The sequence below is a fragment of the Amphibalanus amphitrite genome, unplaced genomic scaffold, assembly GCF_019059575.1.
Source record: "Amphibalanus amphitrite isolate SeventyFive unplaced genomic scaffold, NRLGWU_Aamphi_draft 000001F_arrow, whole genome shotgun sequence".
Taxonomy (NCBI): domain Eukaryota; kingdom Metazoa; phylum Arthropoda; class Thecostraca; order Balanomorpha; family Balanidae; genus Amphibalanus; species Amphibalanus amphitrite.
Genome location: NW_024881499.1, coordinates 2,722,075 through 2,748,796, shown reverse-complemented (window position 1 = coordinate 2,748,796; position 26,722 = coordinate 2,722,075). Strand labels below are relative to the sequence as shown.

At 47.4% G+C, this 26,722-nt stretch overlaps 1 protein-coding gene across 4 annotated transcripts in view; it reads right to left on the bottom strand.

The window, feature by feature from the left end:
• Positions 1-26,722, bottom strand: part of LOC122390465 (kinesin-like protein unc-104) — a 186,145-nt gene that overhangs the window by 138,331 nt on the left and 21,092 nt on the right. For all 4 annotated transcript variants that reach the window (XM_043383463.1, XM_043383550.1, XM_043383634.1 and 1 more), the window contains exon 2: positions 7,720-7,838. In XM_043383463.1, the coding sequence (XP_043239398.1) occupies positions 7,720-7,819 (100 nt within the window). In that variant the 5' untranslated portion in view covers positions 7,820-7,838. The remainder of the gene's footprint in view (positions 1-7,719; positions 7,839-26,722) is intronic.

Genomic DNA, 26,722 nt, shown 5'->3' with positions numbered 1-26,722 from the left:
GGCCAAGCTGGTTCGTTGATTTATTATCGGCGGTAGTCAGGTGCGATTAAGATTTGAGGTTGGGAAGTTTGTGAAATTAAGGGTGTAGATTCATGCTGTACTCACTAAAAGTTGCATTGCGAAATCATTGGTAATATTGCTATAGGAATTAATTGCGAAGTCGAAGTCAGTTATAGAACAGGTAAATACGTTTGGAAAGGGATGAAATGTTTTAAGGTGGCGACTGATTCATGCAATCGATTTATGAATATGGCTATGAGTTATGATTTTCGACAGATGCGAATGCTTGAGCTTACGGCGGAATTTCTTCTGTTGCTTAGGTGCAGAGTTGAGAGTAGTGGTTTGAGGTCGACGGTCTGACGCTTTGCGACTTTAGATGGTGCTTGTACTTTGCGTCATTGTAGTTGCGAAATGTCGAGTAATAGGTAGATGTAGAATTGTTTGTGATTAGAACTAATATGCGACTAATATAGGTACCGATCGTTGTGCTTTGTAGAATAAATACTAGAAAGGACCATCTTTGTTGGGGAACGATTAAAGGGGACCGGAATTTAATAAAAAAAAAACTTACGTGGAATGGAGCTGATGAGATGTCGAACAGGGAGATATTGCAGCGATATTTTACCAGATTCACACTCACTGACACATTCGTTGAATCTACCCGGCCCGGAGAGACCGCACACACCAGTACTGCACCGCGAGTGATGACGCGCCCATCGCGGCGCGGCCTTGACAACTGTCGACTGTCGACGCGGCGCCGGCCGGCAGCCGTGGTAATCGTCGTTTGCGACGCGGGACCGTGCGCCGCTAGATGGCACATGAGAGCAGCGTCGGGAGTGGAGCAGCGGCCACAGTAGGGCAGTGGGCTAACCGTAATTGGAGCGCGTGCGGTAGGTGAAGGTCATTGTGGTGGTTAGTTGAGCATGGTCAGAGCATGGTTAGTTGTGGAAAGTTGCAACGGGATAAGAACGTAAACAGTTAATGCATAATTTTAAATATGACATGCTATTTGATATTTAGGACTGCACTTCGCTTGATGTGCATTGTTTACTGCTAATAGGATGATTTAAATTATATTTTCTATGAAAGCTAGGGACCCCTATGACAATATTCTGGCACTCTATAAAGATAATTTGTATAGGTAACTAGTAGCCCATCAGAAGTTATCGAACGAGTTTCAAGGAGTCATTTCCGTTGAGCATTCAGTAATTCACTATGATACGGTGGATCACAACCAGACGACAGATCGGTGCGTACTAATTGGTTCTAGATCATCTGATTAAATCAAGAGCGGTTCAAGGTCTGCTAGGAGTGTATACGAGAACTAGTGATTAGGTTCATGCGTGCAGCAGCAATTAGGACTTGAGATTACGATTAGGTTGGATAAATAATGCGTTTCTGTTATTCGCGTTCTTACGAGTTAGCGCCAATAATTACTCCACCAATATTGGCACAGGGCATTGTGAGGCGCAGACGGCTTGTTTGCCCGTCTCCTATGGCGTAACGTTTACCAGCATGACCGTATGAGACACAGATGCACTTCTCTAAACACACGTCCAGACCGGAATAATAAGAGGGACACACCGTCACGTACGCAGGGCATATGCACGTTTTCCGCCAGTGGTACCGGCTACTGTTAGATTTCCCGCTTAGGTAATACTGGGTAACGAGGCAGTGAGAGGTTTCTATGGCAGAGGAAAGGAGAAGACTGGTACAGTGCAGTCGGAGAGTAAGTTGGAGCTATGCCAAAGGTAAGAAGCCGAAGGTCAGGGGTGAGTCACCCAAAGGGCGGATAAGGCAAGCTGTAGTGTCCCGAATAAGTCCTCATACTTATTTTGTAAGGGTACCTTAATCGGTACTGGACAGCCTCAGGGGAGGTAACAATGTACTCCAGGACACGTAAGGCCTTGAATGTAAATCCCAGGGTTAAGGAGAGTTCCTGAGGAGAGTTCCAGGATATGAACGGTGGTCCCTGGGTCGTGAACGGAGGCGTTACACGCGGACCGGAAGAGGGCATAGGTAATCTCTCCCGGATAGAGAGATAAGTCGGATGTAAATCGCGTATATGTGTACCATAAGTCTATCGGACGTGTAGTGAATCCCATAAATTAGCAGGGTGGATATTTGTGCAATTATTCTGGACGGCCCTGCGATAAGTATCTTAGTCGCCGGTTAGCGGAGCATGCATATGGATTTCGGAAAGAGACATTTATCTCGCCGGGGAGACCCTGGTTTGTAAGACGCCTAACACTATCGGAGGGAATTTCGGGGGCTATCAATTAAATTTGGGTGAATACATGAAATGCAAACGTAATGCGAGCAAGGGTGTGAGAATGACGACGCATGAATCTTAGAATAAGGCCGATAGGAATTTGATAGAATTCCGTTACGGCAGTCGAACAAATGATTCTCGAGGGCAGTTAAAACTAGCAACGCTAATACGAATTAAGTGGGCAATTTTCGTAATGGGGAGGCCAGTGATATAGGAATGGGTGACTGGACGAATGATCACATTCAATTAATCAATTTAATTACCACCCATATGTTTGGCAGTGGTCATCGGGACTTCGAATGCCCTGTCCTTCACCTGCCCAACGGTGCCGCAAACCCAGCTGATCGGATCCCTCTATCCCAAATCCGAGCAGTGAAGAAGCATCTCGTGCATCATGGTCTATACAATGAACAGAATCATCAAGCCTCTAAATTAAAAAGCATCTTCCATCAGATGTATTTGTATGCAAGGTGGATCTGTATCTACATCTCTCCCAGGTGGACGTCATCTCAAGATCTCATTAAGGATATCTACATCTATCTCAGGATCCCATCTCTACCTGGATTTCTCATCTATCTGGAGCTCTCATTACTCTGGATATCTCATCACCATCTTTCTCTATCATCTGGATCCATAGATCTCTATCAGGTGGATCTCATCTGTCTCAGGATCTAATCTCCATCTCAGGATCTAATCTCCATCTCAGGATCTCAAGATCACTGCCTGGATCTCTCTCTAGATCTCTATCTGGATACCTACATCTCTCTCTCTCTCTCTCTCTCTCTCTCTCTCTCTCTCTCTCTCTCAGGTGGATCTTCATCACCATCTGGATCCCTCTCTATAGCTATCTCAGGATCTCTTCAACGACTCTCAAGCTCCCCTGTATCACAAGCTCTACTATCGAGTTCATTACAGCAGCAAATTGTTATCTGTTCTTCTACAACCAACTGAATTCAGAGGACCGCGGTGCTGGATCAACCGCGAAGATACAGCTTTCTTTATTCTTTCTTTTTCTCCCCTAAATCCCCTCGCTACATTACACACAATCTTCAGCCTAAGCCTCAGCCCTTTACTGATGGTACAACAACCAGTGAGTCAGTGGAGTCGTTTCCACTTGGCTCCGCGGGAAGCCGGGGGCGGGGCGATGGCGGGGGACGGGGAGGGGCCGGGCGGGGCTGATGGGCAGTCCGATGAGTCACCCGGCCCCGGGGTCGACCGACCGGGCCAGGCCGGGCCACTGCGGTCAGACGGCGTCACCGACATCGATCAGCGGCGGGCCCGGTTCCGGCCGGGCAGCGACCAGCTTCGGTCACCAGCTGAGGTCCGACAGGGACCCGAAAACCAACGGGGCCCCGGCCAGCGGCTGAAATCTGACCGAACCTCTGTCATCAGCTGCAAGGGCGGACTGACTCCAAAACCAACTGAGACCCTAAGTCCCAACTGGACCACGCCCTCTGGCTGAGGGTGAACTGGGCCCCGAAAACCAGCTGGAAGTGGACCGGGCTCTGCCACAACCGGAGACCAGCCTGGCCTCTTATCACCAATTAGTCTGAAGTCCAAAACTGTTCCCGATACCTCGGGGAACCTGACCACCAGCAGCTGTATCGTTCCCAAGATTCTGACCTTCCTTGTGCGCCGAACATAGGAATCATTTCTAATGGTTCCACCATTCAACTAGTGTCTAACGCCTAAAAGGACTCGAACTATGGATTCCGAACCTTGAACCCCAACTGCATTAGCAGTCGGAGTTATTGACGCTAGCATCAAACTCGCACAGCTAAACGCCATTACTCGAATTCACAGAAACAGCACCCTTTGAACGATGAGCCTTCCGGGGGTCGGCTCTCGGTCAGCCATGCCATCTACCATTAGCGGCCAGCCATTCTTATAAAGAAAAAGGACGGAGGGACGGAAGGAAAAAAAGAACTCAATGATTTAAACGATTCCGTTTTTATTGGTTATCATAAAGGTTCCGTCCCTCTACCCCTCCCCCTTCGTTGTTTTGCTAGGATGCGTTTTTCGTCTAAATGATCAAGAGCTTTAGTAAATGAAACAGGAATCATTTCCTGCAATATTTTCTTATAAATTTCGTCACAAAGAATGCAATAAGACTAAGAAACTACTGTGTGATCGCTATATAGGTATAATAAAATGAGAACCTGCAATTATTTGGGATCATATTTGAATTTTTATGGGACCGGGGGCTGTTGTCTGCTACGATCGCTACGATCAAGGATACTATACATAGGCGAGGTGTGTAATATGTTGTAGTCTTTCCTGCTAGGCTGAAACCCACCAAAGATTGTTTTTGCGTATAAATGTGGTAATACCTATGTCCTACTCAGTGATTGGGTGTCTAATAAGCGGTAAGGGAACAACGCAGACACCCTGAGTTAGCGTGGCGGCTCGGGACAGGCGGTAGAGATAAAAGAGGAGGGGATACTGATAAGATGCCTTAACCCTCGCACGACCAGGCCATTTCTCATAACACGAACGACCAGGGGGGGGGGGTTGTTACGACCCCCCCTGGCGTTTCGAAACGGAAGGTCGTAGAGCTTAGCGGAAAAAACCAACGGATTGCTCTTAACGAGATCTCGCGATTAGTGGTATATTTTTTGGTCCTAGGTCAACATTTGACCTACTTATGACCGGTCAAAGGTCAAATTTTCCGAAAAAATCAAACTTTTTCAACTTTCCGCGGCGATTGCGGCAAAACGGTGGGAGATATCGACTTGAAACCTTCACTATCGTGTTCCTTGATCAATTCTCTATCGTTTGGTATGTATTTCGTTTCCCTAGCTCTAAAAATGGCGCGTTGGGAGCGCCGGAAGTCGGCAAGGTCACAGTCGGCGGCAGAAATTCGAAAAATCAAAATTTAAATTTTTGAAATCTGATTGTATTTTTGGATTTGGGAGGTCCATTTGCTCCCTATAGAAGCTAATATTGCTGCATATTCCCATTGAGGTGACAAGAATTAGCAAAATAGTGGTTCGGGCGCTTTTCAAAAATAGTACCGGACGCTGTTCCCCTTGTGACGTCATAGCTCCGTGACCTGACCTGACCCGGTCAATTTTCTTGCACCACACGATAGCCAATGCTTGCCCCAACATGCATGGGAAGTTTCATCATGATCCATCAAACAATGTGGGTATCACCGGCAGAAAACCTAGGGATTCGGCGCACACGTTTGGTAACTGTCGGCCGGAGGCTGTACCTCTTATGACGTCATAACTCCGTGACCTGACATGACCCGATCAATTTTTTTTCGGCAAAAGATGCGCAAAGGTTGCCCCAGAGGGTATTGAAAATTTCAGCCCGCTACGACAAGCCGTTTAGCGTGCACTTCGAAAAAACCTCAGGGGGGGGGGGGGGTGATACACCCCCCCCCCCTAGGCGTTCTAGGGTTAAGGCATCTTATCAGCTAGGGGACGACGCGGCGCGCGGCGAACGCGCGCGGCGGCTCGGGATGAAAGGGAGGGAGAGAGGGTGGGAGTAGGTAGAGAGAGAGAGACGGGTGAGGCACGTGTTGTTTTGACGGTTTCGACTGACGCTAAAGAGGGGGGAGGGGAGCGGGGGAAAGAAATGGCCTGTGGATCTACTCTGTGTGGGGTCAGAGGACAGTCCAGCGAGAGCGCTTGAGCGTGGCGGAGTGTACACGAATTTCTCTGCGTGCAAACAAGAACTTTAAGTGCTAACGAGAAGTTGTAGTACCACGTGACTCAGACCTCCAACCGTGATACCAGTCGAGGCGCCAGAGGACACAGGACACAGGCCAGGTGAGGGTGGAGCTGCCGGGAGGCAGTTTCAAACACCTACCACTTACTGGATGTTGCATCTCACGATGTCCAATCCTGCCTGTTCATGTGTATGCCTGATAAACAACGATAGCTGCAGAACAGATAGCGGTCCGTATAGGTACTTGGTCTACATGTCAAATTGACGAATTTTTGTGTGAAATAACTCCCGATCAATGTCATACAGTTCACATATCGATTATCATGCAGCCTGAAACACATTTCGCACAAGTTGCTCTCGCAAACAGCTAAACGTCGTACCAATGCCGTAAAAAAGCGCTGCTGAAGAGCAGCGCTATTTCCGATGCGTTATTTTTCACGAACAACGCAAAGTCTTACGTCACCAGAGGCGTCTTTGTCTCTTTATGATACGGAAACGCGTCCTTTTGGGTGGGGGTAGCGTCAATCTGGCTTCGTTCTTTGAACGGGTTCCGTCTTCCGTCTTCGTCCTTTTATGATAACCAAATTCCGTCTAATCTCAGAAATGACGGAGCGTCCCTCCGTTCTTTTCTTTATAAGAATGGCAAGCTGGTTAGTGACCAGCGTTTCTCCGACCAAGGGTGACCGCCGGCCCTGACCGCAGACCACCGGTGCTAACACGCCAGCTGACCACAGACAAACACTGACCAGCGGCGACACAACCGCAGCCCCAATGCGACGCAAAACACCGCGGCTCCACAGGGTCTCCACCGATCGATTAGCCTTGCTAAGGTGCGGCCCGGACGGCCGTTTGACGTGAAACTGTGGGGACTTTAGCCTTTTGTGGCCCTGTCAGGGTTTCATTCGGCAATGTGCCCTGTTTGGCCGATGGAGTGTTGGTGCTGGGCAGCTCCGCTGCGCCACGCCGCGACGCACGGCGCAGTACGTGGGATTCGTGTTTGTCGCACTGCATAGAGCATGGTGGAACGTCTTCCCGATGGTATTCTCTAAAATCGAGTCACAAAAAGACATTTTTTCTCTTTTTTCATATGGATGAAATACCAATCGCACTTTACCTACTTTGAAGTCCAGAACAATCTCTGTCTCCCATAACATTTCCTTTTTTACTTTCGCAGCTTCCAATCAATGTTGCTTTTTGATCAAATATTATGTTAAAATCGCTGAATCCCACACCAGCATAAGCCCTGCACAGCTAGAACAGGATATGCAATTCAAATATTATCAATATCAGCGGTTGCCCATTATCCTCAACTAAAATAAAGACTAAATAAAAAAAAACGCGAAAACCCATGTCAAACTAATCCCGGATTCCTCGGGGGACCACCAAAATCACGAACTGACGAGACATTTTATCATTTTCCTGGCATTCTATTTCCACACGACGACGCCACTCTCCGACCTCCCACCTTACATCAGTTTTCCCTCCCTGGGGTGTCATCCAACCATCGGAATTATCGGAACACGAATTTCGCGCTGCGCCGGAAATCGTTCGAACACATGGCGCTGTAACATAGAAGCTGACACAACCGATGATCACGATCATTTTCATGTAAGAATATAATTTTTTAGGTTATTGCATGGAGTATACGGTATGCCTGCTCATTCCCTTTCACTGCTGCACCTATCCACCTCCAAGTCCAGTGTCGGCTCCCCCCCCCCCCCCCCCGGAGCTTGTCCTGCGCTGACCCAGCTCATTGCCCCAACTACACTCACTTGTGGTGTTGCCGTCCATTTCGATGATTCCCTCGCATTCTCGGCTGACCTCGCGTGCGTTGAAGGGCCGCACCCGCACGGCCACCTTTACCGACGACATGATGGCGACCGCAGCGAACCTGATGGCACAAAACGGAAACTCTGCTGTGATCGTAGAAAACGAATAATGCTAGAAGACCTAAAATATCACTTGTAAAGCCTTTTTGTTTTTTATTGTTACATTCATCCAGAGTTAGCTTGCATATCCATTACATTTAGGCGATATAGTGGTTCGGTAAGAAAGCAAAAGTTTTCAGAAAATAAATTGCGTCATGTTAGGATGTTCATGTAATTTCATATTGATGCAAAGGTCTAGCAATTGTAATTGAAGGTGAGCGGTATCACGACACGAACACCATGGTGCCCGTAATTAGAGACTATTATACAGTGGCACCCAAGGTCATCTCCCATGTGGCGGCAACCTTGAGTGAGGCAATCGTTCATTGGTTCCGTGCAATCGTTCATTGGTTCCGTGGAAGCATTACACAGATCCCATTTACACAAATCCAATAAGCCATTGTCCGCGGCGCCGGACCTCTTCCCTCCGTTACGCAGTTAGTCACACGTGACATCGTCGTCGGCCGATATCGATGCTCGTCGGGACCGTCGCCGGCAGCCAGCCAATTACAGAACAGTCTCAGGGGGATCGCACGGTTATATCCAGCCTCAGAATATCCCGGACATCCATCTTCGGGACAGCGGGTATCCTCATTTCTCAAGACTTCGCCCAGTTAACTGGGCGGTATTTATATCCGACAGTGTTTCTCACAAGACCTCGAACAATATAAATACACACTCTTGTATATGCACATGAAAAAATGTAACCGAATTTTACTTTAGGTTAGGTACTAGAAAAGACGACGGCAGTGCGGAATCCCTGGCTCGGAGGCGGGGAGCGCCGCCGGAAATCTTTCGACAACAGGGCCTCGTTTCATAAAACTCTGCCGTAACTTACACCTTTCCGTAATTCACACCCTTTCAAACTACGGAGCGCAAATAAATCCGTTTCACAAAGCCACAACTGGAATTGTTTACACCTCCGTAACTAAGCACATTTGCGTAGTTACCGTAATTTATCAAGCGTCCTACAAATTACAATTTCATGTCAACACTTATTTTTTTACGAGAATTTATAAAACAATTATGTTGAATTTAAATCTTAAAAATTATGTATGAAAAAACAAAATTGATATTGATGACCATCCTTTATTAAAACAATATATTAAAAACAGCAGAAAGCCAGCTAAGCAGAAGTGCCTAACTACGAAAGTGGCGCGGCGCGGCGAATAAACAAAATTCCGATAGTGGCCACAAAAAGCGACTGGTACAGAAAAGATTTGCAGTTTCTTTTTCTCATTTTGGCTGTTCTTTCTTCCTCACCGGGCTCAACATTATAAAATATATTGAAAATTAGCTTCGAATCTTCACATTAATTCAAAATCACGCAACATTTTTGTGCGTAGTTTACACCACTGATATCAAGAGCTTGATAAAATATTTGGCGTTAATTACGTCGCCTTTTATGAAACCCAAATGGCATCAATTGGTCCGGAATCGAGCATTTGCCGTAAATGAAGCTCCGTACTTTCGATGGCGTGAATTACTCCGGTCTCCGGCTTTATGAAACCGAATTGGCATCAAATACGCCAAATCTGGCATAATTGACGGAACGCCGTAAGTAATTCCTTTTATGAAACGAGGCCCTGGAAGGTAGACTGTGCCGCCTCACACGGCTGTACGGCGGCGCAGTATCCCGCAAACCGTGGCCGCCCACATTGCTCCAACAGACGGTAAATAACTTTTGAAAATACCCATCTCCAATTTTAGTGTTTTCTGAACCAAAATTTTGCGAGGAATCCGATGGTGTGGTCCCCGAAATCTAAAAAATTTCCATTTTGGAGATAGCACCTATTTTTGGAAAGTAAATATTCGTCATGCACAAATGTCAAATAAATTGAAAATATAATGAGTGAATATTTATATTAACACTAGAATGTATCGAACATAAATTAGTGATATATTTTAGCTGAGCTGATACTATATCTGCGCATACATGTACATAAACTAGTACATTAACCCTCGCCGGCCGAGAAGGGGTGGGGCGGATGCCGCCTCATAGGTTTTTTTCGCGATAGCTCAAAACACGCTGAGGAAAAACAGCTGAAACTTGGCATACCTAATATTTTATTCAAGCTGGATCTTTTGACACCAACTGCGTTTTCAGGTCAGATCAGGTCACTGACCTATGACGTCATAAATGAACCTCTGCACGGTCCTCAGAAGTTGCAACTTTGCAACGCCCTCAGTGCCAGAGGAACTTTCACAGGAAGCTGAAACTAACAGGACGTAGTATCCTTTAAAGGTCTCACAAATTGTATATCTCATATTTTTCCCAAATGTCACATGAGGTCAGTTCGGTCACGTGACCTCACCATAATAAGTCAATGGAGGGAAATATGAAAACTGTTATTTTGGCGCCGGAAATTGTCTAAAAACTGTCCCAAGCACATGAAATCGTGGTTTCATGCACTCTTTGTAAGGTCCGATCATGAAACCACGATTTCATGTGCTTGGGATAGTTTTAGATCATTTCCGGCGCCAAAATAACAGTTTCAATATTTCCCCCATTGACTTATAATGGTGAGGTCACGTGACCGACCTGACCCCATGTGACATTTACGCTAAATCCGAGATAAACAAGTTGTGAGGCCTCAGAAGGATACTACGTCCTGTAACTTTCATCTTCCTGTGAAAGTTCCTCTGGCACTGAGGGCGTTGCAAAGTTGCAACATCTGAGGACCTCGCAGAGGTTTATTTATGACGTCATAGGTCAGTGACCTGACCTGACCTGAAAACGCAGTTGAGGTCAAAAGATCCAGTTTAAATAAAAGATTAGGTATACCAAGTTTCAGCTGTCTACCCTAAGCGAGTTTTAAGCTATCGCGAAAAGCCCTATGAGGCGGCACCCGCCCCACCCCTTCTCGGCCGACGAGGGTTAATGTACTAGTTAATGTACATGTATGCGCAGATATAGTATCATCTCAGCTAAAATATATCTTTAATTCATGTTCGACACATTCTAGTGTTGTTACAAAAAATAACTCATTATGTTTTCAATTTATTTGACTATTATGCCTGACGAATATTTATTTTTCAAAAATAGGTGCTATCTCTAAAATGGTAATTTTTCAGATCTCGGGGACCACACCATCGGATTCCTCGCAAAATTTTGGTCCAGAAAACACTAAAATTAGAGATTGGTATTTTCAAAAGTTATTTACCGTCTTTTGGGGCAATGTGCGCCTCGATTCGCGGCGGCTCCGCTGTCCGGCCAATAGCGCCCCAACCGCCTTGGTTAAACTATCCCCAAATCGCACCATTCTCTGTTCTTAAAAAAGCGAACAGAATATATCAATTAGAGTCATCACTGTACGACAGCTTGTAACTAGCCAGCTTTAGAGTTACTTCAACAAATGACGTTTTTCAATGTCCTGCATTCACGCGCTTTGATGGGACTGCAGAATAAACGATGGTGACAACATGTAGCAGGGGTTGACGCACTTTTGTACCATTATCTTTATTCATTTATGACACCAGGAAAATGACTTTTGTCAGCCACCTAAAAATAAACATGCCAAACAGAATAGTCATTTTTCTGCCGCGCCCAGCGTTATGGACAGTCTACCGTGTGAGCGGCTCATTGTGATTCGTCGCTTGCGTCGCCGTCTGTCGTTATTCAGGCCAGACCGGACAATGGGTCTATGGGCTGTCAGCTGGCGTCGGTATCGGCCGTCGCGTGGGCGGCAGGCCGGGCCGCAATGGATGGATGCCACCCAGCGCCGACAGACACTAACGGGAACCGGGCGGCGGAAACTGATAAAATATGTCGGCTAGCGATAGTGCTTTCATTGGCTTTCATTAGCTTTCTTAGCTTTCATTGGAACAAAATCAAGCGATTATAGGAAAGCCCGTAATGCTGTACTTAGGTGTACGAAAATTAGCAATGATGCTCCGGTGGTTAGGTTTGGAACTTATGGTACAAAATGGTGCTCTTTCACTTTATCATCATTCATCGTGATCACCTCCATCACCACCCACCTCCCTTCACCATGGCTTTATTTCCCCGCCGCCCCCGCCCCCGCCCCCGCCGCCGCCGCCCCCGCCGCCCGCTCAGTGTTGGCGCACGGATCAATGGAAACTCACTCTGGGTCGCAGTTTGAGAGAAAAGCAGGCCAGGGTCGGTGGGCCGCGCCGGCCTCGCACAGCCCGCTGGGAAGTGATGATACGAACACGACTAACGTGGCAAAACACGCCCGGTGGGTGGAGGAGGGGTGGAGAGCGGCCTCCGCCGACATAGAGATGCCACCGACAGAGACAGCTTTGTCCGGGAAAGGTGACGGTTGACGCGACTCGGTGACATCATAGGTCAAAGTAATGTGTGTATTGATCGCCCCGGAGTGGATCGGCCGGAAACGTCTAAACCTCTTAGCATACGAGCCGCCGCTTCTGGAATTACTTTATGATCCAAGCATGTTCGACTTTGTCTTCAATCTACTAAGGACAATATCCGTTTACTCAAAGCGAAGTGAAAGTCAATTCAAGATAAAGAAAATGATCTAGATGCCTTGCGTGTGCCTATGCCTAATGCCTATAGGTATTCTATTATTCCTGAGCATAAGAACGTAAACAAAATGGTTATCACTAAAAAGCGCTGCATCATCTAACACGCCATTTTGACGGGATAAGACTGCATAGTGCATATGCATTACGGATCATATACACATAAAATAAGTCACGTATAGCCCGAAAGTCTTAAGGTAATTACCTCTAAAGTAGCCTCGCTTATTATTTACGATAAGCAAACAATTGGCAAAAGGTTTTGTTGTAGCAAGTTGCATGGCATTGCTTATTCGCAAAGATATTGCTGACCGATCCTATTACGAGAAATAACGATTGAAAACATTGGCTTTGGCCCGCCTACGCTTCTGCTGCAGGCCCGCAGCGGTTGTCATTACTGACCGCAAAGGTCGTGACAACTGACAGCCCAATTCCTGAGAGAAATGTTGGTGCCGAAAAGCTGCCTGTTGCTATTCCAGAACAAAATCAAATAACCCACAGGCAGAGGCTATGCCAGAGGTCATAGTGACCGGTTAGACTTGATTGTGGAGAGGCAGTCTGCCTTGTCAGCCGGAGCAAACTTCTCTGTCGTCATCAGGTATTTTTCCAGCTTTGTGGTGGTGGAGGTTTTCCAAGACCATAGAAGTCAATCATGTCACGGCACTGTAGTCAGAAAAGGGAGAGAGGAGAGAGAGAGAGAGAGAGAGAGAGAGAGAGAGAGAGAATGAGAGACAGAGAGAGAAAGAGAGAGAGAGAGAAAGAGAATGAGAGACAGAGAGAAAGAGAGAGAGAGAGAGAGAAAGAGAGAGAGAGAGGGAGAGAGAGAGAGAGAGAGAGAGAGGTACAACACTACATAATTATAACAATAGTGAAGTTTTTTAGGGGTCGGAGTATCGTTCACTTCATTCTCACAACCAATGGTTTTCTAAACAAAACTAAAGCAATGATGACAAACAATATAAGCATACTGTTTTACAGTGTACCGGTTCATCGAAGAAAACACAAACTGCAACTCGGAGCTCAACTGCAGCTGTTATGATAAAGCGCATCTAAACTAGAATTCAACGTCTCACACACGCCTTTCTACCTAAGCCCCCTGTCCCATTTTACACGCTCTGAAGGCCGTAAGAGCGCCTCTTCCAGCGCCCACCCGTCCAGTAAACATGTTATCCGTTACCGCCCTGAGCCGGTCATCCCACGGACCACTGAGCGCAAACATCCCCCCGTTCTTATCTGTCCGTACCTCCGTGACCATCTGGGAGGTAAAATGAGCGTCACGTCTTGTCTAGAATGTGATTTAGAAACTTTGTTATACAATGTAATGAAAAGTTAAAACAAGTTCCAAATTTAGAAGCTTTAACTCTCTTGGAACGCCATTGTCGTTAGTCAGAAAATGCAAAAAGGGTTTGAGGTCAATATGCTATTAAAAGTGTAATGGAGCCGCCAGGGATAAAACAAATGTTCATTTTTAGTGCAATAACGTCATGTTTGGAACAGCTTCTGATGATTTATGCATCAGGACAAAACAACAGCTGGCATCTGCGATGTTCGCACAATGACTAAAACTATATTTCCATTGTCGCTTTAACACGCGCACCGACGGGGGTCTGCGCCAACTTAGTACCGACGGGGGGGGGGGGGGGGCGGATGACCGCCCCCCCTGAGATCTCGAGAACGAAGCAAGATAGCGACAAGCGGTAAACGGCATCAGATACGCACGGACAAGGTCTACAATTTTTACTAAGGTCATTTTCGAGTCAGGTCAAAGATGACGTCACAGGGGTCAAAAAAGTCAAAATGGCGGCGCTAGATATGGAGAGTTTTCCTCGAATAACATTCGAATTAGTTAAGATACGAACAAACTAAGGGCATCATCGCGATCCTCTCGTCAATCCGCATCGAATGATATATATGTTGACCTCGAAAGGTCAAGGTCAAAGGTTGACCTCAGGTCACGTGACCTCGAGGTCATCATGTATATCATTCGATGCGTCTTGACGAGCTGGACACAATGAGACCATCCGCGCGGCTGTATCTTGTTCCTGTACGGAGTTATTGGCAAAAAACCGCTGGTGACCTTTGATGACGTCACATGACCTTACAGCTGCCCAACAGCAAAACAGACCTCAAGGTAGTGAAGGTTGATCGTATATGAAGTCATGTATGGTATATGGGGCCATTCCGACCCGTTTTAGTGGTAAAAACAGGGAGTTGATTTTCCCCATTGACTTATAATGGGGAGGTCGAGAAATTGACCTGACGTTAGGTCACCGATATCAAAATTCCGAGATATACAAATTGTAGCTACTAATGACCTAATAACATCCTGCGACTTTCAAAGGCCTCCAACACCTACTGTAGCTTTGGCACGGTGACAAAGTTGCAAAAAAGTGACTTGAGGTTGAGTCATTCAAAGTGACCTGGTGACCTGACCTTAAAAGTTAGAAGGTTCAAACTTGCACATCATGTGTAAAATTGATGAGAGAGTAGTCGTACCAAATTTCGCGGCGCTACGCGCCGTGGTTTTCCCGTTATTTGCAAAAAACCTCGGGGGGGGGGGGCGGATGTCCGCCCCCCGTCGGTGCGCGTGTTAATAAGTAAAAACATCAAGAATAATCATCACTTTATAAACAGGAATGTCAACCATGAATTCACATCTACATCGCATACCTCAAAGACCAAAAAATGTTCAATGGCAATATTTCAAAATACTGAAACCCTTTAACTCAGGCACCAACTTATGAAAAGAACGTACATATAGCCTAAATTGAATTTCATCCGGATTTATAATTTACACCAGTATAACGCCTTTTGGGGCGACTAGCGGAGCGAGCGAGAGGGTGAGCCATGCACGTGCGAAATTTTGAGGGGGTACCTCCAGCTGACTTGTGCACGGCACCCTACTAACCGGTCTCTAGCGATGTGCCAAATTTGAGCACAATCGGCCCAGCCGTTCTCGAGATCTGGAAGCGGCACCCTGCACGTGCGCACGTGCAAAATGGGTCCCAACTGACTTTTGCACGGCACCCTACTAACCGGTCCCTAACCATGTGCCAAATTTGAGCGCCATCGGTCCAGCCGTTCTCGAGATCTGGAATCGACCCCTGCACGTGCGCACGTGTAGCAGCACCCCAACTCTGGCACATGGATATGCATTGCCTAGTGGGTGCCAACCTACATGCCAACTTTCAGCGCAATCGGTCAAGTAGTTACCGAGATATTGCAACAATTACAAAAGTGACACCTCTTCGTTTTGCACGTGGCACGTGCATTAGGGGTCACTCACATGCATCGGGAATGGTCCAATACTTGGTAGAAGGAATGAAGCTACCCTATAAAAATTACCGCGTGTAAATCGGTCAAGTGGCTGCTGAGATATAAGCGTCGCAGAATCTTGACCACGGCCGGCCGGCCGGCCGGCCGGCCGCTCATACTCAGAAATTTCCGTTAATCTAAGGAAAAACTACGCTCGCTTCGCTCGCTCCGTAATCATCCTCGTGTTCCATACCTACCAATTTAAAATAACTGTCGACGTTTTCCATTCCACAAAGTTGGCTGCATTTTGATTGCAGTTTGAGATCTGACCTTGACCTAAGCTTCCATTCAAACGAGTTTTTTTATTGATGGTCCGAGTGGCTGAATGGGTGACCATTTATCAATGAACATACTGTTCAAGGTGCTCAGTAACAGATGCATGTTGCGCAACTCTGACTTGCTGTTTTATGGCACTGTCGTCAAAATGCTGAATGCGCTGAGTCTGGATACCCTGAGGAGTCGAAGACAGCGTGCAAAACTGACGAGCCTCTACCGCGCATCACACAACCTGATGGATATTCCAACTGTTCTTCTTAAACCCACCCATAGAAGAACCAGAGGACATAACCACAGGTTCCTACTGCCAGCAAGTCGCGTTAAAAGCTACCAAGACTCTTTTTACCCATCAACCATCAGCCTCTGGAACAATCTCCCACAGGAAATTGTGGGTGCCACCTCCCTCGACTCATTCAAGGCTGCCTTGGCCAGCCATGAGTTCTGACTGACCGATATCTACAAAACGCATGAACGACTAGGTACCCTTATGACTTATGTTACATTATTACATTTGTTTCAATGTGTTACTCACCCCTTTGCCAAAGTAAGGCATTAAGCAGTCCCAATGTCGCATGATGTGATGCTGTGCGTGTGTGTCTGACCTCTTTGACTTACCCCGAACCTGTGCGTAAATGCTCGATAGAGCCCGGCACAATAAAGGGAAGAGAGAGAGAGAGAAATGAGACGGGACAGTTCACCTAAGCGTTGTCCAGTGCATTCAGTTCGTGTCTTAACCCGCGCCCCGTAGGGCTACCGGCGGACCCTACCACCCGTAAGGGGGGGGGGGCCGTTTCCCCCCCTAAGATCTCGGAAATTTACCGGCCGATTTTCAAAATTCAAACGGCGTTCGATAGCCCCACCCGGGAACTACCTTGTGACCGAATTTCATTGACCTAGGTCAAACCGATGACGTCACAGGTCAGGTCAAAGGTCAGATTTTCACCGTTCACAGGCACTTCAAGAAATGTGTTGTGAAATCGAGTAAATTGGTAATTTATTGAAAACCATCGATGGTACATTGTTCGCCAAACACATACTTTGCTATCTGAGGTCCTGTTACCAGGTCAGGTCACGCGAGGTCAGGTCACCAGGGGTCACAATATGAAAGTGTCGTGTGATACATGTTTTATGGTCCATTTTACATGACAAATGCGATTATGTGGGTTAGGCAGCCTTTGGGGCCAGCCTAGGTCACGTTTTGGTGAAGGTCAGGTCAAGGACAATTCCGGCATCCAAAAGACAGCTAAAAAATATAATAAGAGGTTCTCTTTTAGACTCGTACTGATATTCATATGCAACTAACCTTACCTTAGATCCTTACTGATATCCTGGTAGGAAGGCCCTCATGGCCCTGCGACCTTGCGCGGCGGGCGTCGAGGTGCTGTGTTTGCCGCATAGGTCCGTCGGGGTCGGATAGCCGGCCCTCGGCGCCTGCCGCCGGGGACGTGGGGCTAGTCTGCGCGGTCTGCGTTCCATTTCTATTATTTCTATTTTTTCTGTCCTGTTTTTTTTTTCAGTAGTGTCTTGTTAAATCAGTTGAGGAGAGAGAGAGGTGGTACATTTCAGTGTTCCGTTTTTACAGTCATACCAAAATGGAATATTTTGGTAATACCCACTGATTATTTGTGTACCTATGGTAGTGTCGTTTGCCGTTTTGATTATATGTGTATCACTTTCTTTGTATTGTATCAATGTGTCATGTGCCGTTTATGTTGTGTATGTGCGTTTGTGGATTTTTTTTTGCGCCTGCCGCAAGAGGAAGTCCTAGAAGTTTTAGATACCGTAGTGGTCTCTATCTCCGATAGAGAAAGCAATATTAGAATAACTTGCATGTTGCCCCTCATCTACCCCGCCTGCCGAGTTAGGCTCGCCCAGCAACAAGCTTGCTTAGCTGGGTGGCCTATTTCGGTGGGTACTTGACCATGCTGAAACATGACCAGGACCCGACACCGACCTTTTGATCTGCATGTTACCGGCTTATACCCATGTCCTTGTGTGATTGTTCCAACTCCCTGTGCGAATGTGTAACTAACCAAGGTATGAATGTATAGGTACTGAAGAAAAAAAAACAAAAAAAACGTAGTGTCTAGTCAAAGCTATTTTTAGCTTTGATTTCTTTCCGCCCCTTGTATGCATGACTCATAACACTACTTGCATCTGTATTTGGCTGCACAGGTTTTTTCGCTTCTTTTTTGTTATTTTCCTTTTCTTAGCAGGGAGTGTCACCAAGATTACAGTGTCACGACTTGCATATTTTTGTTTTTGGTGTTAACGTATGGTTCTGTGGTCGTGCGGGACCGTGGGTGGACACTCCTGGGCCCAATCTTATAAACGCCGTGAAATGGATATGGCAGCACTCTAAGGCTGGATATGTAGTACGCAATTGGTATTTGGTATCTTACTTAATAAATTTCAAGTTGTCTGCGTGTCCATCAGCCGTATGTGTCTTCTTGCGCCTGAAAGGCGCCGCGTATCGGCGTGAAATTTGGTGACCACAAACTTTGGGTGGGGCGGACCATCGTATCAAAAGATGGGCGCAATCGGACCACGGGTGCGGCGTCAGCGCGTGCATCTCTGCCCCAGGCTGGCCGAGGCCGGCGCCGAGCAGAGAGCACGTGCTTTAGGCTCAGTTGTTCGCTTAAAAAACTGAGTGAGAACGATGAGAGCCAGCTCGGGAGATCATTTAACTTTGAACTCTGTGGATATTAAGAATACAGGTTTGCGATTAGGATCAGGTATAGGCGCAGGTACAGGTATTCGGTACAGGTTTCACCGGTAAATAAAATAAATTTATTATCAAGCGAGCGAAGCGAGCAAAGTGCGAGCGAAGCGAGCAAACTTTCGGATCTGCAGCGCTCCTCGAAAAGCGCATATACCTACATGCCTACCATACAGCTAAATGAAGTAAGTAAACAAACTTAACCCTACTGACATGAACATACAAGTTTTAACGGCCAAACTAATAATCCCCTCAAACATATATCTCGAATCTGTACAGTTATCGCGTAAACCTGTATTCTAGGCCGGCCGGCCGTGGTGACGCTTTTGCGAGGCTTATATCTCAGCAACCACTTGACCGATTTACATGCGGTAATTTTTGTAGGGTAGCTTCATTCTTTCTACAAAGTATTGGACTATTCCCAATGTACGTGGGTGACCACTTATGCACGTGCCACGTGCAAAACGAAGAGGTGTTGGTTTTGCAACAATTGCAATATCTCGGTAACTACTGGGCCGATTGCGCTGAAAGTTGGCATGTAGTATTACTTAATAATGTGTCTCAATGCTTCTAAATCCTCTGCCGCTCATTCTCCGTCACTATCCACCCTAATCTGTGTTTTTATTTAGGAGTAGCGAACCAACTTTCAACACGGCATTGCCTTACAGTATGCACTCAGGCGGCTATAACCGCCAGAAGCGACATTGCGGTGCAGTATGCATTCAGGTGTTTGATAGTTCTGCCATCTAGCGCGTAAAAGGAAAGGTGGGGCGGCGGACACGACATTGCGGTACAGTATGCACTCAGGCGGCTTTATTCGCCAGCACCGTCATTGCGGTACAGTATGCAATCAGGCGTTTGATGGCTGTGCCATCTAGCGCGAAACAGGAAAGGTGGGGTGGCCACGCAATGGATAGTAGCCGGTTCACGACAGCCATCTGGTAAGTACAAATTTGATGCACGTTTGGTGCGATTAGGTTCAGTGTGTTTCTTAGCAGCTATCAGCTAGGCTTACATTAATTGCTTATAGCTGTTCCTGCTTTTTCATAGTATCAGACATTATTATCGATCAACCCTATTACTGGTGGGGGGGGGGGGCATCGGCCCCCACCTGTAGTATTTTTGCTGTCGATGGAAAATCGCCTTAGGGGTTCGAAATTTGGCGACTTTTCCTTAGCTAGAGGCGTATCCAGGATCAGTTTCTCGGGGGTAAATCTGGTCACACTTAAAACAAAAATAATTTCAAAACAAACGTGTCCATCTGTATGTGTGCATATGCCCTAGAGACAGTATTGCAATACAGTGTGCATTCAGGCGGTGATACGGCAGACGCGGCACTGCGGAACAGCGTCCATTCAGGTGCTTGACGCTCCTGCCATCTAGCGAGTAAAAAGGAATGTTTGGGCGGCTATGCGAGCCGCACTTATTGGGTAGGTATGCGCACTCGATTACCTACCTGGCAATCTTCAAGAGAATAACCTTTCACCATTTACAGCATTAATAATATCCATGATATTGAACAAACGAATGTGATAGAATACAATTAGAGTAGTTTACAGTGCTCATGTTAAGAACGTAGGTATGTTATGTTACGACTTACTGGTGGTTATAGGAATGCATTAGAGTAAGGTGGGAATAGAGCCTGTGAGTAGGGTATGGGTAGGGTGTAGGTAGGGTATAGGTAGGGTAGGACATGTATATGGGTAGAATAGCGCTTTTTTGCGGCGTTCCCGATTGGCGGCGGGCGGGCGGGCGATGCGGGCGATTTTCATTTTTTTGTGGCGTTTCCGGTTGGCGGCGGGCGGGCGGGCGCACGATGCGGGCGGTTTTCATTTTTTTTCGAGGCGTTTGCGGTTGGCGGCGGTCGGGCGGGCGGTTTTCATTTTTTGCGGCGTTTGTAGTTGGCGGCGGGCGGGCGTGCGATGCGGGCGGTTTTTATTTTTTGCGGCGTTTGTGGTTGGCGGCGGGCGGGCGTGCGATGCGGGCGGTTTTTATTTTTTGCGGCGTTTGCGGTTGGCGGCGGGCGGGCGTGCGATGCGGGCGGTTTTTATTTTTTTGCGGCGTTTGCGGTGTTGTTTGCGGTTGGAGGCGGTCGTTTTTACTTTTGCGGCGTTTGCGGTTGGCGGCGGGCGGGCAGGCGCACGATGCGTGCGGTTTTCTTTTTTTTTTTCGAGGCGTTTGCGGTTGGCGGCGGTCGGGCGGGCGGTTTTTATTTTTTGCGGCGTTTGTGGTTGGCGGCGGGCTGGCGTGCGATGCGGCCGTTTTTTTGCGGCGTTTGTGGTTGGCGGCGGGCGGGCGTGCGATGCGGCCGGTTTTTATTTTTTGCGGCGTTTGCGGTTGGCGGCGGGCGGGCGCGCGATGCGGGCGGTTTTTTTGCGGCGTTTGCGGTGTTGTTTGCGGTTGGAGGCGGTCGTTTTTATTTTTGCGGCGTTTGCGGTTGGCGGCGGGCGGGCGTGTTTTTTTTTAATAATTCAATGTCCAAACCTTTGGATTCGTAGTGCTCCTCGAAAAGCCATCCATACCTACTATACAATCAAAAGAAGTAACTACCAAACACCACCCTACTTATATAAACATAAAAGTTTTGACAACCCAACTAATGGCCCCATCAACAGTATCTATCCAAACGTACAGTTATCGCGTAAACCTGTATTCTATCTTACTTAATAAATTTCAAGTTGTCTCTGCGTCTGTCAGCCTCATGTGTCTTCTTGCGCCGGAACGGCGCCGCGTAGCGACGTGAAATTTGGTGACCACAAACTTTGGGTGGGGCGGACCATCGTATCAAAAGATGGGCGCAATCGGACCAGGGGTGCGGCGTCAGCGCGTGCATCTCTGCCCCAGGCTGGGCGAGGCCGGCGCCGAGCAGAGAGCACGCGCTTTAGGCTCAGTTGTTCGCTTAAAAAAACTGAGTGAAAAGCACCAGAGTCGGGAGGTCGTTGACCTTTGACAACAAAGGCCGACACAAGGCACCGCTCGCCAAGAGGATCCGCCAGTAAATACAATTAATTTGTTTTTGCAATATCTCAGCCGTTTCTGGGCCGATTGAGCTGAAACTTGGACTGTCGGTGGTAGTGTAGTGTAGTGTAGTGTAGTGAAGGGTAGGGTAGGGTAGGGTTGGTAGGGTAGGGTAGGGACTAGGGGTAGGGTTGGGTAGGGTAGGGTGGGGTAGGGTAGGGGTAGGGTAGGGGTAGGATAGTGTAGGGGTAGGGTAGTGTAGGAGTAGGGTAGGGGTAGGGTAGGGTAGGGTAGGGGTAGGGTAGGGTAGGGTAGGGTAGGTTAGTGTAGGGTAGTGTAGGGGTAGGGTAGGGGTAGGGTAGTGTAGGGGTAGGGTAGGGGTAGGGTAGGGTAGGGTAGGGTAGGGTAGGGTATATCGTAGGTTAGGGTAATGTAAGGGTAGGGTAGGGGTAGGGTAGGGTAGGGGTAGGGTAGGGTATGGTAGGGTAGGGACTAGGGGTAGGGTTGGGTAGGGTAGGGTAGGGGTAGGGTAGGGTAGGGTAGGGGTAGGGTATGGTAGGGTAGGGTAGGGTAGGGTAGGTTAGTGTAGGGTAGTGTAGGGGTAGGGGTAGGGTAGGGTAGGATAGGGTAGGGGTAGGGTAGGGTAGGGTAGGGTAGGGTAGGGTAGGGTAGGGTAGTGTAAGGGTAGGGTAGGGTAGGGTATGGTAGGGTAGGGTAGGGGTAGAGGTACGGGTAGGGTAGGGTAGGGTAGGGTAGGGTAGGGGTAGGGTAGGGTAGGGTAGGGTAGGGTAGGGTAGGGTAGGGTAGGTTAGGGTAGTGTAGAGGTAGGGTAGGGTAGGGTAGGGTATGGTAGGGTAGGGTAGGGTAGGGTTGAATTGAGTAACATCCTATCTTACAAAGGGCTCGAACAACTCGCATGCATCACCATCATGCTTTATAGTTCAATTAAAAGCAGTTACCCAGTTCTACACAAATAATACCAATAAAAATGCAAGTTTCTACACCCAAACTAATGCATCCGTTAATCATACATATCAAAACATACAGTTATCGCGTAAACCTGTATTCTAGTCTTACTTAATAAATTTCAAGTTGTCTGTGTGTCCGTCAGCCTCATGTGTCTTCTTGCGCCGGCACGGCGCCGCGTATCGACGTGAAATTTGGTGACCACAAACTTTGGGTGGGGCGGACCATCGTATCAAAAGCTGGGCGCAATCGGACCATGGGTGCGGCGTCAGCGCGTGCATCTCTGCCCCAGGCTGGCCGAGGCCGGCGCCGAGCAGAGAGCACGTGCTTTAGGCTCAGTTGTTCGCTTAAAAAAACTGAGTGAAAACGATGAGAGCCAGCTCGGGAGATCATTAAACTTTGAACTCTGTGGATATTAAGAATACAGGTTTGTGATTAGGATCAGGTATAGGCGCAGGTACAGGTATTCGGTACAGGTTTTACCGGTAAATAAAATAAATTTATTATCAAGCGAGCGAAGCGAGCAAAGTGCGAGCGAAGCGAGCAAACTTTCGGATCTGCAGCGCTCCTCGAAAAGCGCATATACCTACATGCCTACCATACAGCTAAATGAAGTAAGTAAACAAACTTAACCCTACTGGCATGAACATACAAGTTTTAACGGCCAAACTAATAATCCCCTCAAACATATATCTCGAATCTGTACAGTTATCGCGTAAACCTGTATTCTAGGCCGGCCGGCCGTGGTCACGCTTTTGCGAGGCGTATATCTCAGCAACCACTTGACCGATTTATATGCGGTAATTTTTGTAGGGTAGCTTCATTCTTTCTACCAAGTATTGGACTATTCCCGATGTACGTGGGTGACCACTTATGCACGTGCCACGTGCAAAACGAAGAGGTGTTGGTTTTGCAACAATTGCAATATCTCGGTAACTACTGGGCCGATTGCGCTGAAAGTTGGCATGTAGTCTTACTTAATAATGTGTCTCAATGCTTCTAAATCTTCTGCCGCTCATTCTCCGTCACTATCCACCCTAATCTGTGTTTTCATTTAAGAGTAGCGAACCAACTTTCAACACGGCATTGCCGTACAGTATGCATTCAGGCGGCTATAACCGCCAGAAGCGACATTGTGGTACAGTATGCAATCAGGCGTTTGATAGTTCTGCCACCTAGCGCGTAAAAGGAAAGGTTGGGCGGCGGACACGACATTGCGGTACAGTATGCACTCAGGCGGCTTTATTCGCCAGCACCGTCATTGCCGTACAGTATGCAATCAGGCGTTTGATTGCTCTGCCATCTAGCGCGAAACAGGAAAGGTGGGGTGGCCACGCAATGGATAGTAGCCGGTTCACGACGGCCATCTGGTAAGTACAAATTTGGTGCAGGTTTGGTGCGATTAGGTTCAGTGTGTTTCTTAGCAGCTATCAGCTAGGGTTACATTAATTGCTTATAGCTATTCCTGCCTTTTCATAGTATCAGACATTATTATCGATCAACCCTATTACTGGTGGGGGGGGGGGCATCGGCCCCCACCTGTAGTATTTTTGCTGTCGATGGAAAATCGCCTTAGGGGTTCGAAATTTGGCGACTTTTCCTTAGCTAGAGGCGTATCCAGGATCAGTTTCTCGGGGGTAAATCTGGTCACACTTAAAACAAAAATAATTTCAAAACAAACGTGTCCATCTGTATGTGTGCATATGCCCTAGAGACAGTATTGCGGTACAGTGTGCATTCAGGCGGTGATACGGCAGACGCGGCACTGCGGCACAGCGTCCATTCAGGCGCTTGACGCTCCTGCCATCTAGCGAGTAAAAAGGAATGTTTGGGCGGCTATGCGAGCCGCACTTATTGGGTAGGTATGCGCACTCGATTACCTACCTGGCAATCTTCAAGAGAACAACCTTTCACCATTTACAGCATTAATAATATCCATGATATTGAACAAACGAATGTGATAGAATACAATTAGAGTAGTTTACAGTGCTCATGTTAAGAACGTAGGTATGTTATGTTACGACTTACTGGTGGTTATAGGAATGCACTAGAGTAAGGTGGGAATAGAGCCTATGAGTAGGGTATGGGTAGGGTGTAGGTAGGGTATAGGTAGGGTAGGACATGTATATGGGTAGAATGGCGCTTTTTTGCGGCGTTCCCGATTGGCGGCGGGCGGGCGGGCGATGCGGGCGATTTTCATTTTTTGTGGCGTTTGCGGTTGGCGGCGGGCGGGCGGGCGCACGATGCGGGCGGTTTGCATTTTTTTTCGAGGCGTTTGCGGTTGGCGGCGGTCGGGCGGGCGGTTTTCATTTTTTTGCGGCGTTTGTGGTTGGCGGCGGGCGGGCGTGCGATGCGGGCGGTTTTTATTTGTTGCGGCGTTTGTGGTTGGCGGCGGGCGGGCGGGCGATGCGGGCGGTTTTTATTTTTTGCGGCGTTTGCGGTTGGCGGCGGGCGGGCGATGCGGGCGGTTTTTTTGTGGCGTATGCGGTGTTGTTTGCGGTTGGAGGCGGTCGTTTTTTATTTTTGCGGCGTTTTCGGTTGGCGGCGGGCGGGCGTTTTTTTATGATTCCGTGTCCAAACTTTGGGATCCGTAGTGCTCCTCGAAAAACCATACCTACCTACTATACAATTAAATGAAGTAAATATCAAACTCAACCCTACTTATAAAAACATACAAGTTTTGACAACCAAACTAATGGCCCCATCAACCATATCTATCCAAACGTACAGTTATCGCGTAAACCTGTATTCTAGTCTTACTTAATAAATTATAAGTTGTCTGTGTGTCCGTCAGCCGTATGTGTCTTCTTGCGCCGGCACGGCGCCGCGTAGCGACGTAAAATTTGGTGACCACAAACTTTGGGTGGGGCGGACCATTGTATCAAAAGATGGGCGCAATCGGACCAGGGGTGCGGCGTCAGCGCGTGAATCTCTGCCCCAGGCTGGCCGAGGCCGGTGCCGAGCAGAGAGCACGTGCTTTAGGCTCAGTTGTTCGCTTAAATAACTGAGTGAAAACGGTGAGAGCCAGCTCGGGAGATCATTAAACTTTGAACTCTGTGGATATTAAGAATACAGGTTTGCGATAAGGATCAGGTATAGGCGCAGGTACAGGTATTCGGTACAGGTTTTACCGCTAAATAAAATAAATTTATTATCAAGCGAGCGAAGCGAGCAAAGTGCGAGCGAAGCGAGCAAAGTGCGAGCGAAGCGAGCAAACATTCGGATCAGCGCTCCTCGAAAAGCGCATATACCTACATGCCTACCATACAGCTAAATGAAGTAAGTAAACAAACTTAACCCTACTGACATGAACATACAAGTTTTAACGGCCAAACTAATAATCCCCTCAAACATATATCTCGAATCTGTACAGTTATCGCGTAAACCTGTATTCTAGGCCGGCCGGCCGTGGTGACGCTTTTGCGAGGCTTATATCTCAGCAACCACTTGACCGATTTACATGCGGTAATTTTTGTAGGGTAGCTTCATTCTTTCTACAAAGTATTGGACTATTCCCAATGTACGTGGGTGACCTTTTATGCACGTGCCACGTGCAAAACGAAGAGGTGTTGGTTTTGCAACAATTGCAATATCTCGGTAACTACTGGGCCGATTGCGCTGAAAGTTGGCATGTAGTCTTACTTAATAATGTGTCTCAATGCTTCTAAATCCTCTGCCGCTCATTCTCCGTCACTATCCACCCTAATCTGTGTTTTTATTTAGGAGTAGCGAACCAACTTTCAACACGGCATTGCCGTACAGTATGCACTCAGGCGGCTATAACCGCCAGAAGCGACATTGCGGTACCGATAGGCGTTATCACAAGTGTATTCGCGGCCATTGGGGTGACGTAAGAAAAGAAGAAAACAACTGGCCCCAAGAACTTTAAATTATCAGTTAGCATGCACCTTTTCCTTGATGTGTAGATAATTTACCATTAATTGTTAGAGAAAATTGCATTTAAAATCTTCCATTTATGTTTTTTTCATCGTTTGCACAATATGTTCTTTTACTAAGCTAGAAACACTAATTAGAAATAGTTCCCGCATCATCGTCAAGGACAATAGGGAAGGCTTGAAGTGAATACAATAATCTAAACGGTTTTGTAATCTA